The 17770-nt window shown below is 47.0% G+C and overlaps 1 protein-coding gene across 5 annotated transcripts in view; it reads left to right on the top strand.

Moving 5' to 3' along the window:
• The window catches only part of rabgap1l (RAB GTPase activating protein 1-like), a 698291-nt gene that overhangs the window by 596400 nt on the left and 84121 nt on the right, over positions 1–17770 (top strand). For all 5 annotated transcript variants that reach the window (XM_038795182.1, XM_038795180.1, XM_038795179.1 and 2 more), the window contains one exon: positions 15170–15298. In XM_038795182.1, the coding sequence (XP_038651110.1) occupies positions 15275–15298 (24 nt within the window). In that variant the 5' untranslated portion in view covers positions 15170–15274. The remainder of the gene's footprint in view (positions 1–15169; positions 15299–17770) is intronic.

Here is a 17770-nt window from a genome sequence, read left to right as displayed (position 1 = left end):
TATTAAAAAAAGTATCGAAATTTGCATATGACACATGCAGGATGTTGGCAACAGTGAGGGTGGCGGGGAGTTGCAGGAAGACACATATGAGGTCTGAATAGGCTGTGACTGAACACTTCAGGAAGAAGCAGATAAGGTAACAGAATGGCCAAACAAATGGTAACTTAATGTGGATAAGTTGAGCTAATGCAATTGGGAGGAAAAATCAGGAATGGGTGCATACGGTGATTGGAATTGGCAAATTAATTTCAATATAGAAACACAGAATTCCTACAGTGCCGAAAGTGACCAGTCGACCCATCAATTCTGCACCAATCCTCTGAGCGACCTACCTAGGCCCACTCCACACCCTATCCCTGTAACCCCATAACCTAACCTCCACATCTTTGGACACTAAGGGGAACTTTAGCTTGGCCAATCCAGCTAGCCTGCTCATCTTTGGACTATAGATAAATGTGAGGTATTGATAGGAAGAATCATAAGGCCAAATACACTTTGGAAAATGTGAGTAAATGGGATAAAACAGCAACGGCTTCTAAGGATGCAAAAACTCAAATCTCATAAAGTAGGGACGGGTAATAAGCTCATTTTTTGAAAAAAACAAAGAACAAAGAAAAGTACAGCGCAAGTACAGTACACTAAAAGCTTCTACACTTCCGGGGTCCGTATCCCTCTATTCCCATCCTATTCATCTATTTGTCAAGATGCCCCTTAAATGTCACTATCATCCCTGCTTTCATCACCACCTCCGGTGCAGCAAGTTCCAGGCACCCACTACCCTCTGTGTAAAAAAAACTTACCTCGTGTATCTCCTTTAAACCTTGCTCCTCAAACCTTAAACCTACGCACCCTAGTAATTGACCCCTCTACCCTGGGAAAAAGTCTCTGACTATCCACTCTGTCTATGCCATAATTTTGTAGACCTCTATCAGGTCGCCCTTCATCCACCTTCGTTCCACTGAGAACAAACTCAAGTTTATTCAACCTCTCCTCATAGCTAATTAAAGAGGCCAGTGTTATTAACAATTAAAACATGGGTTCATTTCTAGGAGGATAGAATTGATGAGCATAAGAATTGTTAAAACCTGTTTAAAATGTAGACATCGCCACATTCCCAGAGGACCATAGGCTGCTCTCTCCTTTTGAGAGAGAGAGCTGACTGGTGGTGATTTAACCTGAGGCCACCATGCTGAAGGCGAGGGGAAAGGTTAAGAATCTGGGGCCTTTATGAATAACTTCAGCCAATACATGAATTGAACCTGCGCTGTTGGCATCGCTCTGCATCACGAACCAGCCATTCAGCCAACTGAGCTAACCGGTGTGCTTCATAATATACAAAGATATAAACTAAGAGCAGGAAGAGGCCACTCGGCCCTTCAAGCCTTCTCCGCCAATCAATGAGATCAAGGCTGATCCGATTGTAATCTCATCACCCCCTTTCTTACCAAGAATCCATCTAGTTCTACCTAAAAAATATTCAAAGACTCCGCTTCCACTGCCTTTCGAGGAAGAGAGTTCCAGGGACACTCAAATCTCCGAGAAAACATTGCTCCTCACCTCTGTCTTAAATAGGCAGCACGGGCATGGACCAGTTTGGCCAAACATCCCATTTCTGAGCTGTGACATTATATGATATTAAAGATGTGATTTCACTGGAGGGCATGCAGAGGAGATTCATCAGGATGCTGCCTGAGGGTGTGAGCTATGAGGAAGGATTGAATAGAGCTGGGCTGTTTTCCTTGAGCAGCGAAGGCTGAGTGGGGATCTGAAAGGTGTACAAGACTAGATGGGGTGAATAGAATGGCACTTTTACATTAGTAAACGGGTCGATAACCAGGGGCATAGATTTAAGGTAAGAGGTAGAAGGCTACGAGGGGAGTTGAGGAGAAACTTTTGCACCCAGAGGGTGGTGGGAGTCTGGAATTTGCTGCCTGAAAGGGTGGTTGTGTCAGAAACTCTTGTGACTTTTAAGAAGTATTTTGATATTCACTTGGTGCTGTGATGGCCTTCAGGGCTATGGGGAATATGCTGGAAAATACAGTCAGATCCACAATGGACATGATGGGCTGCATGGCCTCTTTCTGTGTTGTATGAATCTATGCAGATAAACATTAGTACTTAAAAGGTTCAAATAATTTACTGAAATGTGACCAGGCCAGTGTTTGTTCAGGGGGTGTGTGGGGACATCGCTAGGTAGGCCATCCCTGATTGCCCTTCAACTGAGCAACAGTGAGGACAGTTAAGAGTCAGTCATATTGCTGTGGCTCTGGAATCACATGTAGGCCAGACCAGGTAAGGATAGATTTCTTTCCCTAAAGGGACATCAGTGAACTAGCTGTGTTTTATGACAATCAATTGTCATAATATACTTTTTTTTAAATAAATTTAGAGTACCCAATTCTTTTTTGTCCCAATTAAGGGGCAGTTTAGCATGGCCAATCCACCTAGCACATCTTTGGGTTGTGGAGGTAAAACCCACGCAGACACTGGGAGAATGTGCAAACTCCACACGATCAGTTACCCGGGACCGGGATCAAATCCGGGTCCTCAGCACTGTGAATAATTAGAACATAGAACATAGAACATAGAACAGTACAGCACAGAACAGGCCCTTCGGCCCTCGATGTTGTGCCGAGCAATGATCACCCCACTTAAACCCACGTAACCCGTAACCCAACAATCCCCCCCATTAACCTTACACTACGGGCAATTTAGCATGGCCAATCCACCTAACCCGCACATCTTTGGACTGTGGGAGGAAACCGGAGCACCCGGAGGAAACCCACGCACACACGGGGAGGACGTGCAGACTCCACACAGACAGTGACCCAGCCGGGAATCGAACCTGGGACCCTGGAGCTGTGAAGCATTGATGCTAACCACCATGCTACCGTGAGACCCCTAACTTTTAATTCAAAATTTTTATTGAATTTGTTAGGGTACACGGACCAGACCCAATTTATATTAGAAAACCAACGATACCCCAAAAATCTTTCAATTTGTAAACTGAGGAAAGGATACTTCGCTCGAGGATTAATTCCATTGACAACTAGTGATCTCTCATATTCAAAAAACTTTATTAACAACACAGGATTAATTCCATTAACACCCAAGGAAAAAAACAACTTTTCAATTAACAGTTAAACAGTTCTTAATAAAAAAAAAGGTCTTTTGAGCTTATTTTCCCATCTACTTCTGAACTTTCAATTAAGCAAAATCCACACACCCAGGTCAAATGCCACTTATTAATACAGTTAACATTTAGTGGTTTATAGGTTTATTAGTGGTTTATAGGCTTATTCACAAAGTCCTTGGGAGAGAAGCTTTCAGAAGTCAGTTTGAGAAACACACACACCTCCTATCCTCAGAACGCGGAGCAGAACCTGCAAAATGAAACTAAAAACAGACATACGGCAGGACTGAAAACAAAACTAAAAACAGACCCAGCCCGTTTCAGAGTGACATCACAGCCTGTCTAGTTGTTAACCCCTTCATCACAGCTTTAGCAGGCACATAATTTGGATACCTTAACCTAAATTAATTCATTAACATGACTGCAACAGACGCATAATACACTACATATAAAAACATTCCTAAATTCATCACAAATTCAAATTTCACCATCTTCCATGTAGGTGTTATGAGTTTCCATTGGAGCAGTGAAGGCCAAGAGTAGGTTTTGAAAGCTCTGAAGAAAGGAGGCACTGTTTTCTCAGTTTTGAGAAAGTCAGCGACGGGATCGTCGATCTAAAAGTCATCAGAGGGAGGAAACGTTAGGAGACATTTCTCTACATTTCAAGGGTTGTTAGAAAATGCATCGCCACAGTGCACATTTAAGACCTAGCTTATCGTTCCTCATAAGGGAAAAATTAAAATGAGATTTCCTCCAGAATGCATAGTAAATTTTTTGTTATCTGGCACTTTAATGTCAATAATTCTCTATTACCCGGAAATTCTGAAGTCAGGTCTGTGTTTTGATTTTGATTGGAGATGTCTGATTGGAGATGTCTAATTCGCGCACATAGTTGTTGTCGGTGGCTTGTCCTCACTCTGGTCTCAGCCTTCCATTCTCTGGAAAACCATGTTCCTTCAGCATTGCTCACTAATAATAATAATCTTTATTATTGTCACGTGTAGGCTTACATTAACACTGCAATGAAGTTACTGTGAAAATCCCTGTGTCGCCACACTCCAATGCCTGTTCGGGTACACTGAGGGAGAATTCAGAATGTCCAATTCACCCAACAGCGCATGTTTTGGGACTTGTGGGAGGAAACAGGAGCACCCAAAGGAAACCCACGCTGACACGGGAGAACGTGCAGACTCAAGTTACCACCACACATCACCTGTTCCACCAGGGGCCCAAATATCCTGGACCACTGCTACACAAATATCAAACATGCCTACCACTCTATCGCCCGCCCACACTTTGGCAAATTTGACCACAAGGCTGTGCTCCTGCTCCCGGCTTATAAGCAAAAACTGAAGCAGGGAGAATCTGTCAAAGAAAGTCGTGCATTGTTGGTCTGAGGAATCGGATGATCTCCTACGGATCTGCTTAGAGTCAGTGGACTGGTCAGAATTTAAAAACTCTGCGACCAGCCTGAACGAGTACGCCACTATAGTAACTGACTTCATTAGTAAGTGTGTAGAAGACTGTGTGCCAAAGAAGCAAATCCGCATGTTTCCCAACTGGAAACCCTGGATGAACAGGAATGTCCACTGCTTGCTGAAGTCTAGGTCTGAGGCGTTCAAGTCAGGCGACCCTGACCTCTACAAGAAAGCCAAATATGATCTAAAGAAATCCATCAAAGATGCCAAAAGACAGTACCGGACCAAGCTCGAGTCCCAGGCTAGCCACACGGATTCCCGCCGTCTATGGCAAGGTCTGCAAGACATAACAGGCTACAAGATGAAGGTATGTAAAATCGTCGGCTCCAACGCACCCCTCTTTGATGAGCTCAACGCATTCTATGCCCGCTTTGAGCAAGAGGTCAGCGAAAGCGAACCCTCCACCCCAGAAGCCGCGGATGAATTTGTATCTGAGATCACCATTGCAGATGTCAAAGCAGCCTTCTCGAAGGTCAACCCACGGAAAGCCACTTGCCCGGATGGGGTACCCGGACGAGCACTCAGGTCTTGCGTGGATCAGCTGGCGGGGTTATTCGCAGACATCATCAACCTCTCTTTACAACAATCTGAGGTCCCTATCTGCTTCAAGAAAACGACCATCATCCCTGTACCAAAAAAAGTCAAGCAGCATGCCTTAATGACTATCGTCCAGTGGCTCTGACACCTATCATCATGGAGTGCTTCGAAAGGTTAGTCATGGCACCAATCAACTCCAGGCTTCCAGATTGCCTTGATCCACTACAGTTTGCCTACTGCTGCAACAGGTCCACAGCAGACGCCATTTCCATGGCCCTGCACTCAACACTGGATCACATAGATAACAAAGCCACCTATGTCAGACTCCTATTTATCGACTACAGCTCAGCCTTCAACACCATCATTCCTACGAAACGCATCTCCAGCCTCCGTGGCCTTGGCCTCGGCTCCTCCCTCTGCGACTGGATCCTGAACTCTCTAATCCACAATCAGTAAAGATAGGCAACAACACCTCCTCCACGATCATCCTCAACACCGGTGCCCCACAAGGCTGTGTCCTCAGCCTCCCAATATACTTCTATATCACCTGTGACTGTGTGGCCAAATTCCCCTCCAACTCGATTTTCAAATTTGTTGATGACACCACCGTGGTGGCTCGGATTTCAAACAATGACGAGACAGAGTATAGGAATGAGATAGAGAATCTGGGGAACTGATGCAACAACAATAATCTCTCCCTCAATGTCAACAAAACGAAGGAGATTATCATCGACTTCAGGAAGCGTAGTGGATAGCATGCCCCTGTCTACATCAATGGGAACGAAGTAGAAAGGGTCGAGTGCTTCAAGTTTTTAGGTCCCCAGATCACCAACAACCTGTCCTGGTCCCCCCATGCCAACACTGTAGTTAAGAAAGCCCACCATCTACTTTCTCAGAAGACTGAGGAAATTTGGCATGTCAGGTACGACCCTCACCACTTCTACAGATGCACCATAGAAAGTATTCTTTCTGGTTGTACCACAGCTTGGTATGGAGTCTGCTCTGCCCAAGACCGTAGGAAACTATAAAAGGTCGTGAATGTAGCCCAGTCCACGATGCAAACCAGCCTCCCATCCATTGACTCAATCTATAATTCCCGCTGCCTCAGAAAGGCAGCCATGGGGCAGCACGGTGGCGCAGTGGATTAGCCCTGCTGCCTCACGGCATCGAAATCCCAGGTTCGATCCTGGCTCTGGGTCACTGTCCGTGTGGAGTTTGCACATTCTCCCCATGTTTGCGTGGGTTTCTCCCCCCACAACCCAAAGATGTGTAGGTTAGGTGGATTGGCCATGCTAAATTGTCCCTTAATTGGAAAAAATTAATTGGGTACTCTAAACTTATTTAAAAAAAAGAAAGGCAGCCAGCATAATTAAGGATCCCACGCATCCTGGACATACTCTCTTCCACCTCCTTCCGTCAGGAAAGAGATACCAAAGTTTGAGGTCACGTACCAACCGACTCAAGAACAGCTTCTTCCCTACTGCCATCAGACTTTTGAATGGACCTACCTCGTATTAAGTTGATCTTCTCTCTACACCTTGCTATAACTGTAACATTATATTCTGCAGTCTCTCCTTCCTTATGTGCAGTATGCATTGTTTGTACAGCATGCAAGAAACAATACTTTTCACAGTATACTGATACATGACAATAATAAATCAAATCAAAGACTCCACACAGATTCACACGCTCCCGCACCTCTCTCAAGACCTCAGCAACCACTTGATTACCCTGGAGCTTTCCGATTTGGATTAAAATGCGGACATCTTAGCTAACTGGCACCTCCCCCCTTCCAGGAGCGCGATATTCCTGTAATATTTTGGAATACAATATATGACTAATTTAAGACATGGGGCGGCATTCTCCCCTACCCGGCAGGATGGGGGGTCCCGGCGTAGGGGAGTGGCGCCAACCAATCCGGCGTCGGGCCTCCCCAAAGGTGCATATTTCTCCGCACCTTTGGGGGCTAGCCCCGCGCCGGAGCAGTTGGCACCATGCCGACTGGCGCAAAAACCGGCGCCAGCGGCCTTTCAGGCCCGGCGCCGGGGCTGGCTGAAAGGCCTTCGCCGGTTCGCGCATGCGTCACCACCGGCGCATGCATGCTGCGGGTTTCTCTTCCGCTTCCGCCATGGCGGAGGCTGTGGCGGCAGTGGAGGAGAAAGAGTGCCCCCAGGGCACTGGCCCGTCCGCTGATCGGTGGGCCCCGATCGCGGGCCTGGCCACCGTGGGGGCAGACCCCGGGGTCCGATCGCCCCGCGCCCCCCCCAGGACCCCGGAGGCCCGGTCGTGCCGCCGATCCCGCCGCCACCAGAGGCGGCGGGAGAGGCCTCCCAGCGGCGGGACTTCGGCCCATCGCGGGCCGGAGAATCGCCGCAGGGGCCTCGCCTCGCAACGTGGCGAGATTCCCGCCCCCGCCAATTCCCGGGTGGCGGAGAATCTCTGCCACGGCGGGGGCAGGATTTTCGGCGGCCGCAGGCGATTCTCCGACCCTGCTGGGGGTCGGAGAATTTCGCCCATGATGCGAATGTTTAATGTGTTTGGGAAAAACAGGTGACTTGATTCCCAAAGCTTTTCCACGCTGTTGTTTTCTCACCCCATGTCTGCTATTTTGTTGAGTAATTAGTGGAGATTGATCACAATGCAAGTCAATAACCCTATTATCATTGTAACTTGTAACTACCAGAACAGTAAACAGAGAACTCACTGGACTTTGGTCTTTTTGTGACTAGCATTTCCAGTGTACCATTGAACCTAGTCAGAGGAAAATGAATAATTTATTGGATTATGCATTTATGAATACAGTGTTTCAGTGAGCGAATGAGATCCTGGCATTGCTCCAGCTGGAGCTTGGCTATCTGTGCTGTAAGCAGACATGATTCCATCATAACAACAAACGTTTTGTCTGGAAGTTCACTCCAAACCAGAGACTTGTATATGACACAAGCCTCCACTCCCAGTGCAGTACTGAAGTAGCGCTGCTCTGTGAGCACTGCCGCCTTCCAGATGAGGCAATAAACTGAGATCCCATCTGCAACAAAATCCATGCTGACTATTCCGAAGAACCGTTGAGTTTTCCCTGAGCCTTGGCCAATATGCACAACCATGTATACAAATGGGTAAATTTAATTCCCTTTTCAAAAAAGAATCTATTTTACTCAGCCTTGAAATTGTTAAATAACCCTGATTCCACTGCTCTCCTAGTGACCTTCTGAGAGAAAATGCTTCTCCTCATTTCTGACTCAAGTGGGAGATCCCTTATTTTTAAACTGTGTCCCCTCATTCTGATCTCTCCATTGGAGGGAACAGGATCTTATATTTTGCAATTCGGTCACCTCTCATTCTTCTAAACTCCAATGGATACAGGTCCAACCTGTCACTAAAATAAATTTATTAAAACCAGTGATCTAGTCATTTATCTTGTTGCTATTTGTGGGAGATAAATTAACTGCCTCATTTTTTTACATCACAACAGTGACAATACTTCAAAAGTAGTTGGTTTTTAAGCACGTTTAATGTCCTGAGGCCATGAAATATACTATATAAACTTGCCATTCAGTATCTAGGTTTTTTTTCCCTATCCTTGTGCTTTAGTTTAGATGTTGCAGATATGATTTTCTTTTTTCCATACTGTTTATTATCTTCCACACCTTGACAGGGTATGTGTTTTCTGTTCCCCTTTCGAAAAACCATATTTTCTGTAATTTTTTTATTTTTCAATGCGAGAGCAGCATTGTGACTCTTTTATAAACTACCTTCAGGGCCAGTGATGTGAATTGTATATAGTATTTGAGGTGTGGTAACGCTACATAGTTTAAACATGACCATGCCTGGCTTGTATTCTTGTACTATGTTGTTCAACATTCCACGAGCCTGGTTGATTTCTGCTCCACCACAGTCACAGGAAGACATTGAGCATTGGGTCCACTAAAACCCCACAAAGCCTTTCCGATACATCCTTAAGATGTTTCAACAATATTGAGAAGGTGTGCTGAGCTGCCTTCTTGAATCGCTGCAGTCCAAGTTGTGTAGGTAGACCCACAGTGCAGTTAGGGAGGGAGTTCCAGGGTTTTGACCCAGTGACAGTGAAGGAATGGCGATACTGCTCTGAGTTAGGACGGTGAGTGACTTGGAGGGGGACTTCCAGGTGGTGGTGATCACAAGTATCTGCTGTCCTTGTCCTTCTAGATGGTAGTGGTTTAAAAAAGGAGAATGGGTTGACATTCAAGTATTGACTGGCCGGTCAGCCAAACTTTGGTGTTGGACAAATTATTGGAGCAAACTCAGAGATAGTATACATTGTCATGTATCAAAGCATACATTGACCAAGGACTGTCAGCACAAATTTTGGAAAAGGAATTTTGGGTTTCTGAGTTGGCAGGGAGAAAAGGTGAGGGTAGTACATTTGATGTAGTCCACATGGATTTTATCAAGATTTTTGACATGGTCCCACATGGCAGACTGGCCAGAAATGTAAAACCACATGGGATCCGACCGCAAGAGGTGAGCCAGATAAAGAAAATATTGACTCAGTTGCAGGAAGCAGTGTAATGGTTGACGGGTATTTCCAGTGGGGTTTCACAGGGTTCAGTACTGGGTCCCTTGTTGTTTGTGGCATACCCCTGTGATTTGGACTTAAATGTCAGCTGCGTATGTAATAAGTTTGCAGATGATACAGAATTTGGGGCAGTACGGTAGCATAGTGGTTAGCACAGTTGCTTCACAACTCCAGGGTCCAAGGTTCCTTCCTGGCTTGAGTCACTGTCTGTTGTGGAGTCTGCCTGTTCTCCCCATGTGTGCGTGGGTTTCCTCCGGGTGCTCCGGTTTCCTCCCACAGTCCAAAGATGTGCAGGTTAGGTGGATTGGCCATTCTAAATTGCCCTTAGTGTCCAAAAAGGTTAGGTGGGGTTATGGGAATAGGGTGGAGGCATGGGCTTAAGTAGGGTGCTCTTTCCAAGAGCCGGTGCGGACTCGATGGGCCAAATGGCCTCCTTCTGCACTGTAGATTCTATGGCCGCGATTCTCTGCTGCCCACGACGGGTCGGAGAATAGCAGGAGGGCCTTCCCGACATTTTTCCCGTCCTCCCGCTATTCTCTTTCCCCCCCCCCCCACATCCGCCCCACGACACGGATCGCTGCTCGCCATTTTTTACGGCGAACAGCGATTCTCCCCAGGCTGATGGGCCGAGTTCCCAGGCCTTTACGGCCGTTTTCACGAACGCAAACACACCTGCTCTCACCGTTCGTGAAAACGGCCGCAAAGTGCCGTCCCGGACAACCATGGCACCGATTGGCACGGCCGCACTACGGCCGTGCCAAGAGTGGCATGGGCCTGCAATCGGTGGGCACCGATCGCGGGCAGCGGATCCGATACCCGCGCACTATTTGTTCCTCCGCCGCCCCGCAGGATCAGTCCGCGGGGCGGCTGAGGGCCATGACGGCCTGCGCATGCGCGGGTTTGACGCATATGCGTGATGACGTCATCCGCGCATGCGCGGGTTGAAGCCGTCCAACCCGTGCATGCGCGGCTGACGTCATCGTGCGCGTCAGCCACCGTGACGCTTGGCGCGTGGGCTTAGCGACGGTCGCTAAGCCCGCGATGCCGTGCTTCACAGGGCCGCGCTGCTAGCCCTGCCCGGGGGGGAGAATCGGGTCCCGGGAGGGGGCACGGAGGCTGCCGTGAAACACGGCCAGTTTCACGGCAGCCTTTACGACTCGCCGCATTTGTGGAGAATCGCGCCCTATGATTCTATGTGGTTGACAGTGAGGAAGAAACCTATAAGCTTGCAAGAATGTATCAATGGATTGGTCAGATGGACAGAAGAGTAGCAAATGATATTCAAAATCATGAGGGGCCTCGACACAGTTGATGGAGATAAATAGTTCCTGTTGATGGAAGGGTCAAGAACCAGAGGACATAGATTTAAGATGATTGGCAAAAGAACTAAAAGTGACATGGTGGACAACATTTTCACACACTGACTGGTTAGGATCTGGAATGTTCTGTCTGAGCGTGTGGTGGAGACAGATTCACGCAGTGAGTGGTGAGGATATGGAATGCACTGTCTGAAAGTGTGGTGGAGGCAGGTTTAATTATTTCCTTTCAAAAAGGACATGGATAAGCACTTTGAGGGAAAAGACTTGCAGGTAAGGGAATTAGATGGGGTGGTGAGATTAGCTAAATTGCTGCTGCAGGGAGCTGTCATGGAGCTGATGGGCCAACTGGCTTCCTGTTCTGTATCCCTTCTATGATTCTAGAAGTAATGGATTTGTGGAGGGTAAACAGGTGAGGGACAACACATTAAATGGTAGGATACTGAAAAGTGTAGAACCAAGAGACCTTGGAGCTCATATCCACAAATTCTTGAGGGTAACAGGACAGGTAGACAGGATCCTACCCTTATAATTTAGGCTTATAATATAAAAGCAGGTCCCGCTCACCAAATTACTGGAAGGATGAACTGAGAACACATCTTCATGACAATATTAAAACATCAGTGGAATTGGGTAAAGGACAGAAAGCAGAGTAATGGCGAATAGCTGTTTAGTAGACTGAAATATACACTAGTATCCCCCCAGAGGTTAGAATTTGGAGCACTGTCCATTTTGAAATATATTATTGAACTGGTCCCGGTATAGGTGACACAATTTAAAAGTTTGCAGACGAAATAGAAGCTGGAAATTGCTCACCACCCCAATCTCTGTTACCGAGCAGACAATTCCAGCCCTCTCCCTGACAACTGCCTGAGATTAAACCAGATTGATCGCAACCTTAATGTCTTCTTTGACCCTGAGGTGACCTTCTGACCATGCACCACGGCATCACTAATGCTATCTATTTCAACCTCAGCAACATTGCTCGGCTTCACCCTGTCTCAGCTCATCTGCTGCTGAACTCCTCATCCAAATCTTTGTTGCATCCAAACTTGAGTATTCCAATACACTCCTGACCAGCCTCCCATATTCTACACTTTCTAAACTTCAGATCAGCCAAAACTCTGCCTAAAATACCTTGACCCATCACTGCTCCCAGCTAAGCAAGGTTTAGATTTTTAAATTCTTATCCTAGTTTTCAACACCCTTGTTTGTGTGATCTCCACAACTCCCTGATATCTCTGATCATCTCATTCTGGCCTCTTGATCATCCCTAATTTTAATTAAAGTCAGAGTTTTACAGCACAGAAAGAGGCCCTTTGGCCCAACTTGTTTGTACCGGCCATCAAGCGTCTATCTATTCTCATCCCATTTTCTAGCACTTAGTCCGTAACCTTGTATGCTATGCCATTTCAAGTGCTCATCTAAATGTTTCTTAAATGTTGAGGGTTCCTGTCTCTACCACCCTTTCAGGCAGTGAGTTCCAGATTCCCGCTACCGTCTGGGTGAAAAAGGTTTTGCTCAAATCCTCTCTAACTTTCCTGCCCCTTAACTTAAATCTGTGCCCCCTGTTTATTGACCTCTCTACTAAGGGGAAAAGTTTCTTCCTATCAACCTGATCTATATCCCTCATAATTTTATATATTTTGGGTGGCGCAGTGGCTAACACTGGGGCTTTATGGCGCCGAGGTCCCAAGTTCTATCCCGGCTTTGGGTCACTGTCCATGTGGAGTTTGCACATTCTCCCCGTGTTTGTGTGGGTTTCGCCCCCCCCCCCCCCCCCCACAACCTAAAAGATGTGCAGGATAGGTGGATTGGCCATGCTAAATTGCCCCTTAATTGGAAAAAAAATGAATTGGGTACTCTAAATGTATTTTTAAAAAATGTATGCACCTCACTCAGGTCCCCCTCAGCCTTCTCTGCTCTAAGGAGAACAACCCCAGCTTAACCAGCCTCTCTTCATAGCTAGGACTCTCCAGCCCAGGCTTGGCGTCCTTTCTAGTGCAATTACTTCCTTCCTATATGTGATGACCAGAACTGCACACAGTACCCTGCCTCTGGATGAGCATTTTGTACAGCTCCATCATAACCTCCCTTCTCTTATATTCTATGCCTTAGTAATGAAGGCAAGTATCCATATGTCTTCTTAACCACATTATCTCCCTATCCTGCTGTCTTCAGGGATCTTTAGACATGCACCCCAAGGTCCTTCTGATCTTTCATACTTCCTGGTGTCCTACCATTCAGTGAGCAAGATTTACCGAGTGTGTTTTCGGGTGGCAGGGGTGGCCCACCAGCCTCTAATTACCTGTTTTCTTCCCTACTTCCCTTCTTGAAAAATGATACCACATTAGCTGTCCTCTAGTCCTCTGGTACCTCTCCTATGGTCAGAGAACTTTTGAAAATTAACCTCGAGCCCTTGCAATCTCCTCTCTTGCCTCTCATAGCAGCCCACTAAAACCACTAACACTTCTTTCTCCCCCCTCTTTGCTAATCTGTCCACTGTATATATATAATTTACAGTGCAGAAGGAGGCCATTTGGCCCATCGAGTCTGCACCGGCTCTTGGAAAGAGCACCCTACCCAAGGTCAACACCTCCACCCTATCCCCATAACCCAGTAACCCCTCCCAACACTAAGGGCAATTTTGGACACTAAGGGCAATTTATCATGGCCAATCCACCTAACCTGCACATCTTTGGACTGTGGGAGGAAACCGGAGTACCCGGAGGAAACCCACGCACACACGGGGAGGATGTGCAGAGTCCACACAGACAGTGACCCAAGCTGGAATCGAACCTGGGACCCTGGAGCTGTGAAGCGATTGTGCTATCCACAATGCTACCATGCTGCCCCATCTTGCCCTTGACATGCTTATAAAACACCTTGGGGAGTTTTCTTTATTTTGTTTGCCAGTGTTTTTTCATGCCCCCTATTCACACTCCTAATTTCATTTAAGTAACCCTCTGCACTCTATACATCTCGAGGGCATCCACTGTTTTGAGCCTCCTGAATCTGTCATAATCTGTTAGGAATTATTTAATTCCCCAGCATTTGAGTTAGAATTGGTACTTTAATTATTTTTATTGTTTAATAGATTTCCCTTAATGTTTAAATAGACTGCACATAATAAACTTCTTGCATTCAGCTTTGCCATATTCCCTTGTCTCTGCTCTGCCTTCCAGATTGACTTGGTTTTTCTTCCATATTTGGCTTTACATCAACCCCCTCCCCAAATTGTACCCCAGTATACATAGACATACAGACACACACACACACACACACACACACTCACACTATTAACAAACCTCCCCACAAGGATGTTGGTCCAATTCTGGTTCAGGTGCAACCCGTCCCACTTGTACAGGTCCCAACTTCCTCAGAAACGGATCTAGTGATCCAGGAAACTAAAGCCCTTCCTCCTGCACCACCCATTCAGCCATGCTCTATTCTCCTATTCCTGTACTCAGGAGCACGTGGCGCTGGTAGTAATCTGGAGATTACAACACGACTAATGGCTCCGCCATTGGTGATTGTGCCCTCCATGCCAAGACACTAAGCTGTGCTATTTCTCCCTGGATGTCTCCTCTTTCCTCCTTTGAGGCATTTTGTAAAACCTACCTCTTTTACCAAGCTTTTGGCTATCTGTCCTGACACATCTTTGAGCGGTCTGTGCCAAAAAGTGTTTTAAAGGAGCAGAGATAGAGGTGAGCAGATGTGGGGCGGAAATCCCAGAGCCAAGTGCCAAGGTAACTGGAGTCATAGCTAGCAATAGTAGTGATGACATTTGGGGATTTAGAAGAGACAAAGTTGTTGAATTGTTGTCGGACTGAAGGAGTTGCAGATAGGAGGGGTTTGGCTCTGGACACATTTGAAAACCAAGATGAGCAGAGCCTTAACATTTCAGGTTGTGCATCAATGAATTGTGCAAGACCCTACAGCTTTTGTGTTTATGGCTGACCTAGACTTGCTTGCCAGAACTGTCAGTGATATTTACCAAAGCTTTGGTCTCCAGAAGCGTCACTTCTCTCATTTCAATGAGCTCTGCTAAAGGGAAGCTAATTTGTTGAGATTTGTGATAAGTAAATTGAATAAAACCTCATGGATTGTACATTCAAGTTGCAGCTCATTTTCAGTTTCCCTTTCCTAGACATCTAAGGAGGACCTGCTCCAGGCTGACTTCGAAGGGGCATTGAAGTTCTTCCGTGTTCAACTGCCAAAACGCTACAGGGCTGAGGAAAATGCCAGGAGATTAATGGAGCAAGCCTGTAATATAAAGGTAAGCAAATGAGTAGATGGGAGTCATGGAGAATACATAATCATTGTTTGGCATAAGCACATTTTCATGACAACGTAATAAACTTGTTAACAATATTAAAGGATAAGTGGCAGCATGGATATGACATTGGCTGAGGGACAGAAAGCAGAGTAGCGGTGAAATGTTCTTTTGTAGATTAAAATATGCACGGGTATCCCCCAGGGGTTAGAATTTGGAGAACTGCCCATATTAATAACCTGGACTTGGATTAGGCAACACAATTTTAAAGTTTGCAGATGAAACAAAAGCTGGAAATTGCTCGCCGCGGCAAACTTTGCTCCTTCGCTGCCAATTCCAAATCTCTCCCTGACAAACTTTTTTAAAAGATTTTTTTTAATTGCTGTTTTTCAATTTTACAGAGTGATACATTTGTACCCCCGTTGGTTTCCTCCTCTTCCGCCTTTTGTTGCAGGTCTTGGGGGCGGGCGGGAGTGTGCTTTCTCCCCCTTTCCCCCCCTTGCCCCCATGCCTGTCTCTGTGGCTCCCCTGGGTTTCCTCCTCATCTCCTCCCCCCTTCTCCTTTTGTACCTCCTTGTAGTGTGTGTTCTTGTCCGCTCTCTCTCTCTCTCCCTCCCTAGTCACTGTTGGCCTCAAATAGATCTTGGAGGCCAGTAAGGTAGCACAGTGGGTTAGCTCTGCTGCCTCACGGTGCCGAGGTCCCAGGTTCGATCCCGGCTCTGGGTCACTGTCCGTGTGGAGTTTGCACGTTCTTCCCGTGTTTGCATGGGTTTTGTCCCCACAACCCAAAGATGTGCAAGGCAGGTGGATTGGCCAGGCTAAATTGCCCCTTAATTGGGAAAAATGAATTGGGTACTCTAAATTTATAAACAAAAAAAACAGGTCTTGAACAGGCCAATGAATTGCCCCCACACGTTGTGGAAGCCCTCTTAAGACCCTCGGATGGTGAATTTGATCTTCTCCAGGTGGAGAAGTTCCGCCAGGTCTACCAGCCAGTCTGCAGCTGTGGGTGGTGCTGCTGATCGCCAGCCAAGCAAGATTCTCCAGCGTGCGATTAGGAAAGCGAAAATTGTTCCGATACCCCGAAGACTGCCACTCGTGGGCACAGCTACACCCTCACCCCACAACCTTGGACATTGCCTCGAAGAAGATTGTCCAGAACCCTACAAGTCTGGGGCAAGCCTAGAACATGTGGGCGTGATTGACCGGGCTTCCCTGGCATCGTTCACATTTGTCCTCCACCTCCGTGAAGGACCTGCTCATTCGGATTCTGGTTAGGTGTGCTCTGTGCAACATGTTGAATTGCATGAGGCTGAGCCTTGCACATGAGGAGGTTGAGTTGAGTTGAGTTGGCCCTACTCAGTGCTTTGCTCCAGAGTCCCAAACCACTTCCATCCTCAATTATACAAGTCCTTAAGCACCTCATTCAACCTCACTGCGTCCAGGACCACATCCCCACCATATCTCTCCATATCTCTCTGGCCGCCTCCCTTTTCCTCAGCTGCTGTGCTCGCATTCTACTGGCCTTTTCCCCATACTCGTACACCGCTCCCCTTGCGTTCCTCAGTTGTTCCACCGCCTTCCCTGTAGATAACAGCCCAAACTCCGCCTGTAACCTCCTCCGCTGCTACCCTACAGTAGCCCCGCGTTCGGGGCTTCCGAATATCTCCTGTCCACCTGGAGTATCTCCCCAACCAACCTGTCTCTCTCTGCTCGTTCTACCTTTTCTCTATGGGCCCGTATCGAAATGAGCTTCACTCTAACCACTGCCTTCAGAGCTTCCCACACCGTTGCTGTTGAGACTTCCCCCGTATCATTTATTTCCAAATAGTTCTGGATGGACATGGTCACCCGCCCACACACCCCCTCATCTGCTCATAGTCCCACATCCAACCTCCATGACGGTCGCTGCCCTCTCTCCATACTAACTCGTAGATCCACCCAATGTGGTTCATGATCCGACACCGCGATTGCCGAGTACTCAATATCAGCCACCCCCGGCAGCAGAGCCCTGTTCAGGATAAAAAAGTCGATCCGAGAATATACTTTGTGGACATGGGGGGAAAAAAGAAAATTCCTTCAATCTTGCCATCCGAACCTCCGTGGGTCTACTCCCCCCACCTGCTCCTTAAACCCCTTTAATTCTTTCGCTACGGCTGGCCCCCTCCCTGCCCTAGATTTTGACTGGTCCAATCCTGGATCAATGACTGTATTGAAATCTCCCCCCATGGTCAGATTATGTGACTCCGGGATCTTACCTAACACCCACCTCATAAATTCCACATCATCCCAGTTTGGTGCATATACATTCACGAGTATCATCCGCATCCCCATAAGCTTTCCACTCACCATAATATACCTGCCTCCCACATCTGACACGATTCTCCCTGCCTCAAATGCCACCCGTTTGTTAATCAGGATCGTGACCCCCCTGGTCTTAGAGTCCAGCCCTGAATGAAATACCTAGCTGACCCA

Source organism: Scyliorhinus canicula, chromosome 4 (genome assembly GCF_902713615.1).
Source record: "Scyliorhinus canicula chromosome 4, sScyCan1.1, whole genome shotgun sequence".
Classification (NCBI taxonomy): domain Eukaryota; kingdom Metazoa; phylum Chordata; class Chondrichthyes; order Carcharhiniformes; family Scyliorhinidae; genus Scyliorhinus; species Scyliorhinus canicula.
This window is presented reverse-complemented; position numbering and strand designations above follow the sequence as displayed.